Source organism: Acipenser ruthenus, chromosome 35, assembly GCF_902713425.1.
Source record: "Acipenser ruthenus chromosome 35, fAciRut3.2 maternal haplotype, whole genome shotgun sequence".
NCBI lineage: Eukaryota > Metazoa > Chordata > Actinopteri > Acipenseriformes > Acipenseridae > Acipenser > Acipenser ruthenus.
Window position 1 is genome coordinate 11,965,678 of NC_081223.1, and position 13,687 is coordinate 11,979,364.

At 45.7% G+C, this 13,687-nt stretch overlaps 2 protein-coding genes across 3 annotated transcripts; both read left to right on the forward strand.

Annotated features, from left to right (window-relative positions):
* Window positions 1-2,306: 2,306 nt before the first annotated feature.
* On the forward strand, window positions 2,307-7,914 carry LOC117395573 (pro-interleukin-16). The gene is made up of 6 exons (XM_033994550.3): window positions 2,307-4,655; window positions 5,194-5,353; window positions 5,738-5,836; window positions 6,304-6,565; window positions 6,852-6,977; window positions 7,136-7,914. Exons 1-6 carry the CDS (start codon window positions 2,512-2,514, stop codon window positions 7,288-7,290), a joined length of 2,946 nt encoding a protein of 981 aa, XP_033850441.3. The 5' UTR covers window positions 2,307-2,511; the 3' UTR covers window positions 7,291-7,914.
* Window positions 7,915-8,085: 171 nt separating this feature from the next.
* Window positions 8,086-13,002, forward strand: LOC117971847 (HCLS1-associated protein X-1-like). 2 transcript variants are annotated; one of them, XM_059007488.1, is made up of 8 exons: window positions 8,086-8,303; window positions 9,370-9,606; window positions 10,059-10,216; window positions 10,715-10,778; window positions 11,313-11,419; window positions 11,941-12,037; window positions 12,179-12,320; window positions 12,676-13,002. In XM_059007488.1, exons 2-7 carry the CDS (start codon window positions 9,405-9,407, stop codon window positions 12,277-12,279), a joined length of 729 nt encoding a protein of 242 aa, XP_058863471.1. In that variant the 5' UTR covers window positions 8,086-8,303; window positions 9,370-9,404; the 3' UTR covers window positions 12,280-12,320; window positions 12,676-13,002. The 2 variants fall into 2 exon arrangements, with proteins under 2 accessions (XP_058863471.1, XP_058863470.1); XM_059007487.1 differs by having other exon boundaries at window positions 12,179-13,002.
* The last annotated feature ends 685 nt before the right edge of the window (window positions 13,003-13,687 follow it).

A 13,687-nucleotide genomic window follows, 5' to 3' on the forward strand; every position in this document is an offset into this window, starting at 1 on the left:
AAGACATTTCAGAGGGCTGGATCGCATCAATATCTGGGTCTAGTGCTGTATATTATAAAGACATTTCAGAGGGCTGGATCTCATCAATATCAGGGTCTAGTGCTGTATATTATAAAGACATTTCAGAGGGCCGGATCGCTCAAAATAAATATAACGCGCATCTTGTCATTGTTCAGTCGGCAAGCATTCAGGCCGGTATTTATTTATATCTCTCTGTGTGTGTGTGTGTATGGAGATGAACTGGTGCCTCCCCAACGGGTTATTCAGGTTTTTTGCAGGTATAAAGAAAATAAAAATCAAAAGAATAGAGGAAGGAGACAGTGAGCGCTGTTAAAGACAGGAAGGTGGTTTTAGGGAGTGGGAGAACGAAGCGAAGCGCAGAGGGACAGTTTCGCATGGGAACGGTCCACTTCGCTGTTATTATTTATTGATTTCATTGGTAGCGTTTTGTTTTCGGGTCTCTCTCTCTCTCTCTCTCTCTCTCTCTCTCTCTCTCTCTCTCTCTCTCTCTCTCTCTCTCTCTCTGGCTCTCTCTCTCTCTCTCTCTCTCTCTCTCTTTGCATCTCTCTCTCTCTCTCTCTCTCTCTCTCTCTCTCTCTCTCTCTCTCTCTCTCTCTCTCGGCTGTTTTATAGAGGGAATGGTTTAACCGGTTTGGTATTGCCACTGGCTGCATGTTTTAAACAATGCAGGTGATTCTGGCTCGACTTCTGTTCTCAAAGGCCGGGGACAGGGGGAGCGTAATTAAAATGTAAGCGTCGAGAAAAGACAGATCGACACACCGCCGGTAAGACTATCACAAGTTAAACGTGTGTTTGTTTCAGCAGCGTAGCGCAGGTGAGCGTGACGTCATGTAGACACCTGTAGACGTGCTGTTATCGAAGCACGACGATATGACAAGTTCATAACCGTGCCATTTTAATGGCACCACACTAGCGTCGAAACTACACTTAAATTATTTTTTACATCAGGTTTGTTTTTGTGAAAACACCTTTTTTTTTCTTTTAGCTGTCTGTTTTTTGTACAACACAGGATCTTCCCAACTAAAAACAAACAAACAAACAAAAAAAAACAGTCCAGTATTTTCTTTATTTTTGAATTGTGTTGTTGATTGCAGACTCACTACCCTGCTCTTTCGCCTCCTCGGTGTTATATATATATATATATATATATATATATATATATATATATATATATATATATATATATATGAAGCTATAATATAACAGCGCTGTGCTCAAGCCTAGCTGGATAATTACACTGTAATTACAGTCTTTTTTTAATCGAGTTGCTGCTTCACCCAGTAACCTGTGTCTGATTTACTGAGTTTGTTTCTTTAAATTACTTTCTGATTTCAGGGTTTGGTCAAAACAGGAAAAGGAAGGAAGAAGGAAAATAACTCAATTTAAAAACAAAGCTAGGATTCCAGATATGTATCGATCCCTGTGCCAATGAAAAGGAAACAGAAGCGCTGCCGCTGGGTTTGCGAATGGCGTAACCATCGTTTAGAAGGTCTGAATGGAATTCACGTGTGTTCTTGCTGTCGGAGGGACGCCTGCCTTTTTGAAAAGTGTTTTCAAACTCTTGAATGCAAGCAGAAGCGGCCATATCTTAAGCCTTTGGAAATTTAAACCAGCATATATATTTTTTAGATTTATTATGTATTTTTAGATAGATAGATATTCATTTACATACCTATATGTATGCGTCTCTGCTGAAAAAAAAACGTTTTTCCAGGACAATTTAATAAAAATAAAATCCTGCTGTGAATTTTTTTTTTTTTTTTTTTGAAAAATTAGATTTTTTGTTTTAAATTAAAAACCAAAAAAAAAAAAAAAATCTTAGCGGGAAAAACACTGGAAAATATAAACAATTAATATATGCATATATTTCTATATGTGATATGAGTCTATATTTTTATATTTGACATAAATCCGATGAAGACTCATAGTGCGGACTCCCGCAGCTGTGTAAGATCTATCGCTGGATGCTGGATGCAGTCTCTGGAATACAACACAAGTTCAATCACTGAACACAAAGCGTCTTTATTATTGAATCATTGAGCAGACGCTTTTATTCAAAGCGACTTACAGAGACCAGGGGGGTGAACTCTGCATCATCAACAACTGCTGCTGCTGCTGCTGCAGAGTCACTTCCAATAGGAGCTCGTTTGTTTTACGTCTCATCCCAAAGGACGGAGCACAAGGAGGTGAAGTGACTTGCTCAGGGTCACACACACACACGCACGCACACACACACACACACAGTGAGTCTGCTGCTGCTGCAGAGTCACTTCCAATAGGACCTCGTTTGTTTTACGTCTCATCCGAAGGACGGAGCACAAGGAGGTGAAGTGACTTGCTCAGGGTCACACACACACACACACACACAGTGAGATTTGAACCTGCTGGTATCAAGACCCTTTCTTTAACCATCGAACCATCCTTTATATCTTATGAGGCGCTTGTGTCTGCACATGCAAGGTCCCACAAGCAAAGCAAAACCCAAAGAGGATGGACTCGCGTGAGAAGACTTATTCCCTCCCGCTGCTGAACGACTCTGCCCAGACCTTCCCCGTCCCAGCGGCTACGCCTCTCCCTCCCACGGACCAGGAGGAGGTCCCCTCGTCTCCGAAAACCTCAAACCCCGGCTCTCTGGGCGCCGGGAATCCCCAGCCGTTTTCCATCAGGCCTCTGGGATTTCAGAAATCTTGCCCCGAAATCCGGAGGAACAGCCTGCAGCTGCGTCGGGATTTCTTCGAGTCGCTGGGCGCCGACGGAGAATCCCGATCCGGAACGGAAATAAAGTCCGGCTTCTTCGGAAAGGGACCGGCACCCCCCGTGCCTCGGAAACCGTCTGCTGAGAAAATCGCCGCTGTAAAGAAGCGGTGTGGACATCCAGAAGGTCCAAAAGACAGCATCGCACGTGTAGCTAAGGGCTGGAGCTCTGAGCTTAATCACATTATGGACCTAAGCAGACCACAGCCTAGCGCCTTGACCACTGAAGAAGGTTTACCAAGAAAGACTGGATCACAGCCTTCTGCACCTGCGACAGCCGGACCTGTCAAACCAACAGCCGAGCAAAGGGTTGGGTTTGGAATTACTGGTGCAAGCAAGATCCGACTGGGGGATGACGAAGCTTCGACTAGAGCAAATGAAAGGGGCTCTGGATCTCGTGTCCCAGACCTGGAGGGTCAAAGCCCCGGGCTGGGGGTCGGTGCTAACGGAGGGAACCCGGGTTCGAATCAGCGGAGCGGCGGAAAGGGTTTGGTCAACACGAGGACGGTCGTTTTTAGGAGCGATGCTTCGACGACCCTCAGGTTTGGGGGGCGGCCGGGCGGGGCAGTGAAGGAGCGGGACTGGTTTCGGAGCAGCGCGAAAGTGCAACTGAGGAAACCGGAAGTGGCGAGTGCTCTGTGCCGGGCTGAATCCAGTCCGGGACTCCCCAGAGAGATCGGGGGCAAGCCCGTGAAAGCCGTCGCGGTCGTCAACCAGAGCCCGAAGCTCAGTTTCTGCCGAGCTGTGGAGCGACACGGGCCGCTGAAGATGACGTCGGCAAAGCCAGAGCCGGTAGAGAAGACAGCCGGGCAGTCCACGGAGCACTTGAAGCTCCGGAGCTCTGAAACCCCGAGGAGGAGCGATTCCAGAACCGGGAGGAATTTGGGCAACATCCAGGGAGATCCGGCGTCGATTCCAGGACCGGATGAGAGGGATCACGAGAGGAAAGCGCCTGGAGGAACGGAGAGGAGGAGACGGGAAGGTTCTGGAAGCGATGACCAGAAGACTGCTGTGATAGTCAGGAGTTTGTCGGTCAAAAATCGGATCAAGTGTTTTGAGATGCTGGAAAACCGGACTGGAAAAGAAGGACCAGCTCAGCCAGACCAGGGCAAGCCAGGCCCGGCTGGGGTCTCATCTCTGAAGAAGAGTTTCTCTGACAGGGCGGTCTGGCATCCGGGGATGGAGACCCCCAATACGGATTTGGGGAAGGGAGGGAGGAAGCCGTGGGAGACGTCGGTGATCCGGACAGCTTCTCTCGACGGCCATGTGAAGAGGAAGATCCCGCCTTTCACCGCCAACGGAGAGTCCCGGAAGGAGAGGAACGCCGGGAAAGGAAATGACGGAGTCGCCAACCAGGGACGTTCCCAGCCTTCGGATCCCAGATCGACAGCGGGGTCCCGGGGAGACGATCTTCTCGGGGCGCGCTCCGCAAGGGAGGAAGAAGACGACGAATTCTCGGATGCGAGCACCGTGGAGCAGGAGGAGAGCAGTTCCGGATCGGAATCCGACCGGGAAGTGGTTCTAGATTCCGCGGAACCCAACAAGAACCGGGACACGCGACGCAATGCCAACGACAACCCAAGCGTCTCCTCGGATTCCGGACCAGTCGACAAGGCGGCTTTGAGTCTAGAGTCCTCCTCAGTCCAGCCGGGTCGGGCTGGGGTTACCCCAGGCTCTGTGTTGAGGTCACAGAAGCTGGGTACCCCCTCTTTTCTTCTGACCTCGTCTCCGGTGGTGCTTGATCCCGCTGGCTTGGGAAGCTGGCCCGGTTCCCTGTCGCAGTGGACCCCGGACCAGTCCGATGGTTCTGGTTCTGACTCGGAGGACTCTGTGTTGACCCCCCCCAGCGAGCTGAGCCAGGCCAGGAGCTTCTCTGTCAGGTACAAGAACTCAGATAGAGAGGCGGCTCTTTCTTTAAGCTTTTACTTTACGCTAAAAAGAATATGTATTTAATATCGACTTATTTTAAGAGACATGAATACTAAAGGCATGTTTTATAGGTATTGATGCCATAGACTTCTATAAATATAGAAATCAATAACAAAAAAACTAAACAATGACATATGATGTGTGTGTCTGAAGGAGATATATATTATATTATATATAATATGGATTTCTATAGAAAACTCCAGACATAACATTAAACCCTTTACCCTTTATCTGTTTATTATTATTCCAAGAGCTCTTGACAATTGTTTCTAAGTTGTTTTACTAGTTATTTTTCAACAACTATGATAAATAATAACTAATATACCAAATTGATATAGCAAATTTATATATATATATATATATATAATATAATTGTTTCAATTAAAAGTATAAGCTTCATGTTATTTTTAACATCCACAAAATATACAACATTGTCGATGAACATGTCCCAGTATATCTCCCCCCCTCTCCCCCTCCGTCTCTTTGCAGCCTGGCTGAGTTGCGTGAATTTGGGTTGGACAGTCCCAGAGACCGCACTGCGTCCCTCAGCTCCAACATGTCCGTCCTGTCCGTCGTATCCCTCATCCCCGGGGAGGAGCTGGACAGACTGCTGGAGGACGTCAGGGAGCTGGGGGACGAGAGCCTGCAGGTAGTGTCTTCAACACACCTAGAACCGTCCAAAAAAACATGTCAAACTGACCTAGAACACATCTATCACACGCTGCAGCACTCCTGCCTTCAAACACCTAGAACGTGCCGTCATCGCACCTGGAACATGTTTTCAAAACACCTAGAACCACACCTGCCATACACCTACACAGCTCTGGCCACAATTCTAGCTATATAACCTGCCTTTAACATACCTAGAACCACAGCACTAATAAACCTAGAACCACACCTCAAATACGCCTAGAACCACGGCGCTAATAAACCTGGAACCTTCCTTCAACACGCCTGACACTTCAGTAAACACCACCAGATGCTTGTCTTGCACTCAGCCCTTCGTTGACGTGTCTCCTTGTCCTCTCGGCAGCGCGAGACAGATGTCCAGGTGGTGGTCCTTCACAAGGAGGAAGGGGCGGGACTCGGGTTCAGCATCGCCGGGGGCGTCGACCAGAACAAGCCGGTCACGGTGAGTGGAGCCGCTGGCCCGTCCGAGGCGCACGCTGCCCGGAGAAACGACCTCAGTCTGCCGAATTCATTCCATGCTGCTCTGCAAAAAATGATGTCGATCACACGCATAAGACTTCTCACAATCCCCCATCTCTCTCTCACAATCCCCCATCTCTCTTTCTCTCTCTCACAATCCCCCATCTCTCTCTCTCTCTCTCTCTCTCTCTCTCTCTCTCTCTATGCTCCCCAGGTGGGCAAGTAAGAGGTTATCAATGCATGCCTTTATACATGTGAACAACATCATTAGAATGAATTTGGGTAATTAAATCCATGTGAATTAACAGGGGGAGGAATTCTAAATGACTTCAGAACTCGGAGGAAGCGCAGAAGACATGCAGGTGCGAATCCTTGTGGGATCCAGCCAGGAATTAATGAGGAGTTTGCTCTCCCCCCTCTCTTTCCCCCCTCCCGCTCCCCCTCTCGCAGGTCCACAAGGTCTTCCCCCACGGAATAGCGGCCCAGGAAGGAACGATCCAGCAAGGAGACACCGTGCTGTCAATCAACGGCAGCTGCCTGCGGGGCTCCTTCCACTGCGAGGCGCTGCGGATCCTGCGCAAGGCCCGCCTACCCGCCCAGGCCATCGTGGTGCTGCAGAAAGGGGGCGCCGGCGAGCACCCGGCACACGGGGGCCCCTCCCCCAGCCTCGCTCTGCCCAGCACCGCTACCGCCAAGCAGGGCCGCGGCACAGGTGAGAAGCAAGGAGCTTTGATCCAGAGCGACTTACAGAGACCAGGGGGGTGAACTCTGCATCATCAACAACTGCTGCTGCTGCTGCAGAGTCACTTCCAATAGGACCTCGTTTGTCTCATCCGAAGGACGGAGCACAAGGAGGTGAAGTGACTTGCTCAGGGTCACACACAGTGAGTCAGGGATTTGAACCAGGAACCTCCTGGTATCAAGACCCCTTTCTCTAACCAGTGGCCCCCCCAAGCCTCCTATTGGACTAGTGTTGATCCCTCTGTCTGTGTTTACAGCTGAGCTCAACGGGACAGTCACCGTGGAGCTGAACAAGGACTCCTCTGGACTGGGATTCAGTCTGGAGGGGGGCAAGGGTTCGAGTCAGGGCGACCGGCCAATCACTGTCAAGAAGGTCTTCTTGGGTAAGTCTCTCCTCTCTCTCTCTTTCTCTCTCTCTCTCTCTCTGTCTCTCTCCCTGTGTGCAGTGATTTCTCTGAGAGCTGTGTCTCTCTCTCTCTCTGTCTCTCTCCCTGTGTGCAGTGATTTCTCTGAGAGCTGTGTCTCTCTCTCTCCCTGTCAGGAGGTCCGGGGGAGGCGGTCCAGCCCGGTGATGAGATTCTAGAGGTCCAAGGACGCAGCATGCTGGGAATGATGCGACTGGAGGCCTGGAAGTGGATCAGAACCCTGCCGGCCGGGCCCGTCACGCTGGTGATCAGAAAGAATCCCAGAACCTGAACCGAGCCAGCGCTGGAAACACAAAGAATAAATCAGAGACTCCCAGAGCAGCTGGAGAGCCAGTCCAGGATTTACACACGTTCTGTGAGCTTATTATACATATTAGCGGGAGCAGTAACTCCCATTGCAAAGCAGTTTGAACCAGTCCAGGTTTTACATGCATTCGTTCTGTCTGAATAATAATAATAATAATAATAATAATAATAATAATAATAATAATAATAATAATGACAGCAGTTTGAGCCAGGCCAGTTTTGATATTCATTTATTTTATGAGCTTAATACTAATAATAAGGCTCCCATTGCATGAATGCTAAAACCTGGACTGTCTCAAAATGCTCTTCAACGGGAGTCTCATTATTATGACGCTCAGAGAATGAAAACGCACTGACTCAGTTCCACCCCTACAGTCTGAATAATACAGATCGCGCTAAGTCTCTTTGGGAGTTGTTAATCTTGTCAAAGCTGCCTTAAAAATGTGAAATAAATAAATAAATAAATAAATGAAAATTAAAAAAAAAAAAAAAAAAAAAAAAAAAAAAGAACTGTTTTCGCATTTTATTCCATTAGTTTGAGACTGGGCATCCCTGTCTGTCACACACCACAGTCCCAACGCTGCAGACTGACAGGCTGTAAATAAAAATGTGTTTTTGAAATCAGTGGGTTCCGTGTTTTTTAGGTTCAGAAAGAAAGTAAAATACAGTTACGAGTTGCAAAGTCATTTAACGGCACCTGCGCGCAATTCCCTCACCAAGCTTTTACAACACCTGGCGTCGGTTTCCGGCAGATGGTCGTCAGCGACAGCAGCAGCAGAAGCAAGGTTTTACGGCAGTGTGGCAACGACAGCGACGTGAAGGTCCTTCGCCTGAAAAACGAAATATCCAAAAACGAAACCAGGGTAATAAAGTGCAAACAAAACACTAGAGAGAACGAAAAAAACAAATGAGCGTTTTTGATTTGTTTAGAGGTTTTTTTGGCTTCCCAGGAAACAATTTCCACGAAGACAGAAGAAGGTAAGAGGCGTTTATTACGTTCTGTAAATTGAAAACTACAACGTGTTAAAAAATATACATTCAATTTATTTATTTTAGCAAGCCTGTAGTTTAAATAATAATAGTAATATTAATAATAATAATACAGCTCCGATAACCAGTTGCGCGATATTAAAACGTTGCTTAATTGATATTTTATTACGTCACGGCACTGGTACAGAACTTTATCGTTCTAGAAAAATCTGTCACCGTGTTTGCATCATTTTATATAATATTATACACCAGGGTGCACATTTATGCGAACACCCCCCATTGCTTCTGTAGTTTTGATTTCCTGTGCGTATGAAATCAAACTACTGTGACTGAAAATATTTTGTAAAAATAGGCAGGTTAGCGACTTTAATACATTAATCGGCCGCCCATGCAATTCATTTAAAACAGTAAAGAGAAAAGGAGCACAGAGCCACACACGGTAAAACGCAGGAGACTTTTTAGAAGTGGTTTAAGACGCCTGATTGAAGCACAAAGCGGTGTTTCTATATCCCTGATTACTGAGCGGAGATTGAAATTCTCACTCCTTTTCTCTTTACTGTTTTGAATTGCAGGTGTGGTCTGTTAAAGTCATCAAATGCGCTTTACTTGCTCTTATCGGCCCCCTATTTTACTGCATTTAATGCTGCACTTTAGAGTACTGTAATCTGTCCCAAGTGTTATTTAATCTGTAGTATTTTGTATTTAATCATATCCTGATGTAACTATCACTGACACGGTTATCTGCTGTATTATTGAATCGTATTTTGTCACACTTGTACTTGCTTGAACCAAAGTCATTGTATTTATCTTGCTCTTAATTGTATTAATACTTGTACTGTGATTCTTGAAATGTATTTTTGTTTACGACTGTAAGTCATCCTGGATAAGGGTGTCTGCTAAGAAATAAATAAATAAATAAATAAATAATAGTAATAATAATAATAGTAATAATTCAATTAGACAGTCGCTCGTTTGCTCACGGTGACCATGTCCCAAGGTTTTCAGTTCCAGCGTGCTCATCATGGGTACAAGCGGCGTCTCTCTGTGTGTTTAGGGACCCGTTCTTTGAGGGAATGACGCGCTCGGAGGATGACGATGGTGATGATGATGATGAAGAGGAGGAGGATGACGGTGGATTCGACCGGTTCTTCAGCGGAGGGGGGAGGGGGGAGAAGGGATAATCCCGACGGGATGCGCTTCCACGACAGACTCGGGATCGAGGAGCTTCTCCGGGGAGTGGATGACCTGTTCAGAGGGGCGTGGGGCTCGGAGCTTCCCTCCCGACACCGCGGTACCGTTTCATGACTTTTCAGCACTTGTTTGCCGTTAACCCAAATTAGCCAGGAAGTTATCATGACTGTAACAGTTCAAGAGAAAATTTAATATAACAGGGAAGATTTCCTGAGTCTCTGGTATTGACTGCATGATCATTTGTGCATAAGGCATGCATTCATTCATGAATTAACACTCTCTCCCTTCTCCTCTCTCTCTCTCTCCCTTCTCTCTCCGCTCTCTCTCCCTCTCCTCCTTCTCACTCACTCTCCCTTCTCTGTCACTCTCCCTCTCACTCTCCTCTCTCTCCCCTTCTCACTCACTCTCCCTTCTCTCTCTGCTCATTCTCCCTCTCCTCTCTCACTCTCTCCCTTCTCTCTCTCCTTATCCTCTCACTCTCCCTCTCCTCTCCCTCTCATCTCTCTTTTCTCTTTCCTTCTCTCTCTCCTCTCTCTCTCTCTCTCTCTACAGAGCACCCCAGTATTGGACCCCCGGATTCTGAGGCGCACAGTCAGGGGGGCGCTTCTCTCCGGGACTCGATGCTCAAACACCCCGACAGCACCCCCGCTCCGGGAGGGGGTACCCCTGCCCCCCGCACCCCTCCCGGGGACGACTCCCCTCTCCAGAAGGTGAGGAGCGATCGATCGTGCCTTTTCAATTACTAGCAACGCGGTTCAGCGTCTGGAGGAGTCGACCGTGGCTTCGTGTCCCGTGTGAAGAACACGCAGCCCAATTCTAAAGTGAAAAAAAAACAACAGCGTTTTTCTTCGGTGTGTTGATTAGTATTTTTCAGAGTACAGTGTTATATGTATATGCGAGTACCCTTGATAAGTGAATATGCATCTGACTCTGTACTGTATATCTGTGGTTATTTTTAATATGCTAGTGTGCATTGCATAGAGATATATAGTTCTCATGAACAGATTGATTAGATTTTATTGCGATGGAGCTCTCCTCAGAAATCAGGGGCTCACGATCAGGGCGAGGGTCTCTGGTGTGGATCGGGGGGCTGATTCACCGTTCAGAGTGAATGAAGAAACAGCTGCTTGGGTTTGTGATGATTTCATGCTGCTTTTCTGAGACTCTGTGGAGATCAGCGATCCAGTTCAAGTGTCCTGTCGTTTCAGTACGAGGACAGGTGGAGAGGGTTCGATCCGAGACACGAGGCGGACTCCATGAAGGAGGACAAGGGTATGTCCGGGGTCCGAATTTCGGATGGGGTGGGGGGTTTGGGTCCTCAATCAGGATGCCTAAAGTCATGGGGGGGGGGGGAGGGGGGGGTCAAGTCAAAAGTTTGGAAACTTAAGTTTGGCCATGCTGCTTATTTGAATGCAGTTGTTTGATCACTGTAACTGTTTTTAACATTAAACTAAGAAAAAAAAAAAACTACCTCACAGCCACTGCACTTTCCCTTTCCAATGCATGACATTATTATTATTATTATTATTATTATTATTATTATTATTATTATTATTATTAGTCATTTAGCAGATGTATTTATCCAAAGTGACTTACAGAGACTAGGGGGTGAATTATCCATCATCAACATTATTATTATTATTGTTCTAGGAGCAATTATAAATTACAATAAAATCAGCACAAGATCACATTTGGATAAAGAGTCTTTTAAATGACTCATTAATAATAATAATAATAATAATAATAATAATAATAATAATAATAATGACTCGTTAATAATGCTGCTGTTGTGCTCTGTTTCGTCAGATCTCGATTCCCAGGTATCTTCAGAAGGTCTCGACACGATCCTCAAGCCCAAGATGAAATCCTTCTTCAAGAGCGTCTCTGTGATGAAGATCGTGGGTCCTGATGGGGTAGGGTCAGAGTACGCAAAGACGACGTCAAACATGAACACACGCTTCCTGTACCAATAATAATAATAATAATAATCATAATAATAATAATCATAATAATAATAATAATAATAATAATAATCATGTTTTCTGTATTTTTTTTATTGTTATTATGGTTCGTTAATTGTGGTGAACATCGATGAAGGCACTGGAGCCCAAACGCTGGTCTGCTTGACTCGGTCTCTTCTAGTTTCAATAATAACACTGATGAAGGCACTGGAGCCCAAACGCTGGTCTGCTTGACTCGGTCTCTTCTAGTTTCAATAATAACACTGATGAAGGCACTGGAGCCCAAACGCTGGTCTGCTTGACTCGGTCTCTTCTAGTTTCAATAATAACACTGATGAAGGCACTGGAGCCCAAACGCTGGTCTGCTTGACTCGGTCTCTTCTAGTTTCAATAATAACACTGATGAAGGCACTGGAGCCCACACGCTGGTCTGCTTGCCTCAGTGTCACGGTTTTCTCTGTCCTTGTTTGCAGGCGGTGGAGGAGAGGCGCACAGTGAGAGACAGCCAGGGGAACGAAGAGACCACAGTGACTCGGACCCGGACAGACCAGCGAGACGGAGAGCGAGAGGGTCTGTACAGGCTGCAATCGTTTTTGTTTTGTTTTTCTCGTTTTCAGTTTCAGTTTTTAAGAAGTTTTATTTGTCCTGTTTTCTTCTCTTCTGGTGTTTTTGTGTTTTTTATTCATTTCTGTTTTATCGTTCTCTTCCCAGGTGCCTCGGCGCAGTTCACGGACACGCTGCCAGACTCCTGCCTGCAAGACGATTTCTCCGTCTTTTCAAAAATTTTCAGAGGATTTTTCACCGGCCGATGAGCAAATAGGGCCAAAGCGACTTTTGCTTACTTGTACAGCAGGTGCAGGAAAAACTCAAGTGGTGTTTTGAATGTAGAAGAAACAAAAGGAAGAATTCAATACAGAAAGATAGAGTCCAGGGACGGGAATCAGACTCCCGCTGCACAGCACTGTGATCCAGTCCTGGTTTCACTGTGAGTTTAATAATCACACACACCTGAGCTTGTTAGCTAGACACACTGGGGCTGATCAAGCTGGTAGTAAAACCTGGCACGGATCACACTGCTGTGCGATAGGAGTTTCCAGTCTTGCTGTTTACTGGATAGCAGGACTGCATTGCAGTTTGACTGTATACAGTGTTTATTATTATTAGCCCTCGATATGGATTTGAAATGTTTATTTGTTTATTTTCCACAGCCTGCAGTGTAACGTCTTGAAACCACCCCTGTATTCAGCAAGAGGGCGGTCAGCGGCCGTGTCAAATGCATCAACCCTTATGATAAAACCATCTCTCCAAAAAGACCAGCATTCTGTGTCTTTATAATTTAGATCAATTAAAATTTACACACAGATCTACAGCCTACCTCTGTACAGCGCTCTGTGTGTGTGTGTGTGTATATATATTTAATCAGTATATTAGAATCCCAGTTAGGAAGTGTATTTCATACATGCTTATAGAAGAAAACTAACAAACTCAATCCAGTCAAAGTTGTATAAAAAGCTGAAAATAAATAAAGAAATGAATCTGTGAAGTGGTGTTGATTTTTCTAAGCTCTCTTCTCCACCAGCGTGGTTTCAAACTCCCCAGTGTTTTTCTTTTTTGTTGATTTCTTTGCTATAGGGCTGCAACAGCAGTCTGTTATCGTCATTATTACTATAGGTCTGAAAAATGATCCTCCGTCGTTTTCATGAAGAGCTGCGTTTGTGTGTCAGTCATCCGGAGCGAGAGAGGGCGCACGCGCTTATAAAGGACAACTATTAGTACCTAGAACTTCACCCCGATTATGTGCTGGTCTTGTAGTTATTGGGGTTAAAGTGTATTAGTTATCTCTCCCCGCTCCATGATACCAGACCTCTATTCAAACGAGTTTCAAAAAGCAAACAATTACATTGTCTTTGCTGCATATATTATATATATTAGATTGATTAATAATTACATGTAAAACTTTGATATTTAAATGGTCCCTATTATGAAACTCAAAGACAAACTCAAACTGAAAAACAGGCTTCTGAGAGAATGCTTAGCGGAGTTTTTGGGAACATTTGTGCTCATGGTAAGTATATTAACGCTAATATCATTAATATATGAATTAATAATAATAATAATAATAATAATAATTTATGAATTGGCAGATACAGGTCATATTTTAACTGGCACGGAGGCGGCTGTTCGCTGCACAAAACAAATCTTAAGAAAGCTACCGATTTT

What these genes read in the sequence shown, in the direction of transcription:
- LOC117395573 (XM_033994550.3), top strand. Translation starts at nt 2,512, where the DNA reads ATGGACTCGCGTGAGAAGACTTATTCCCTCCCGCTGCTGAACGACTCT. An exon ending in ACCAGAACAAGCCGGTCACG is followed by an intron (nt 5,837 to 6,303) that starts GTGAGTGGAGCC and finishes CCCCTCTCGCAG; the next exon opens with GTCCACAAGGTCTTCCCCCA. An exon ending in TGTCAAGAAGGTCTTCTTGG is followed by an intron (nt 6,978 to 7,135) that starts GTAAGTCTCTCC and finishes TCTCCCTGTCAG; the next exon opens with GAGGTCCGGGGGAGGCGGTC.
- LOC117971847 (XM_059007487.1), top strand. Translation starts at nt 9,405, where the DNA reads ATGACGATGGTGATGATGATGATGAAGAGGAGGAGGATGACGGTGGAT. An exon ending in CTCCATGAAGGAGGACAAGG is followed by an intron (nt 10,779 to 11,312) that starts GTATGTCCGGGG and finishes CTGTTTCGTCAG; the next exon opens with ATCTCGATTCCCAGGTATCT. An exon ending in GCGAGACGGAGAGCGAGAGG is followed by an intron (nt 12,038 to 12,178) that starts GTCTGTACAGGC and finishes TTCTCTTCCCAG; the next exon opens with GTGCCTCGGCGCAGTTCACG.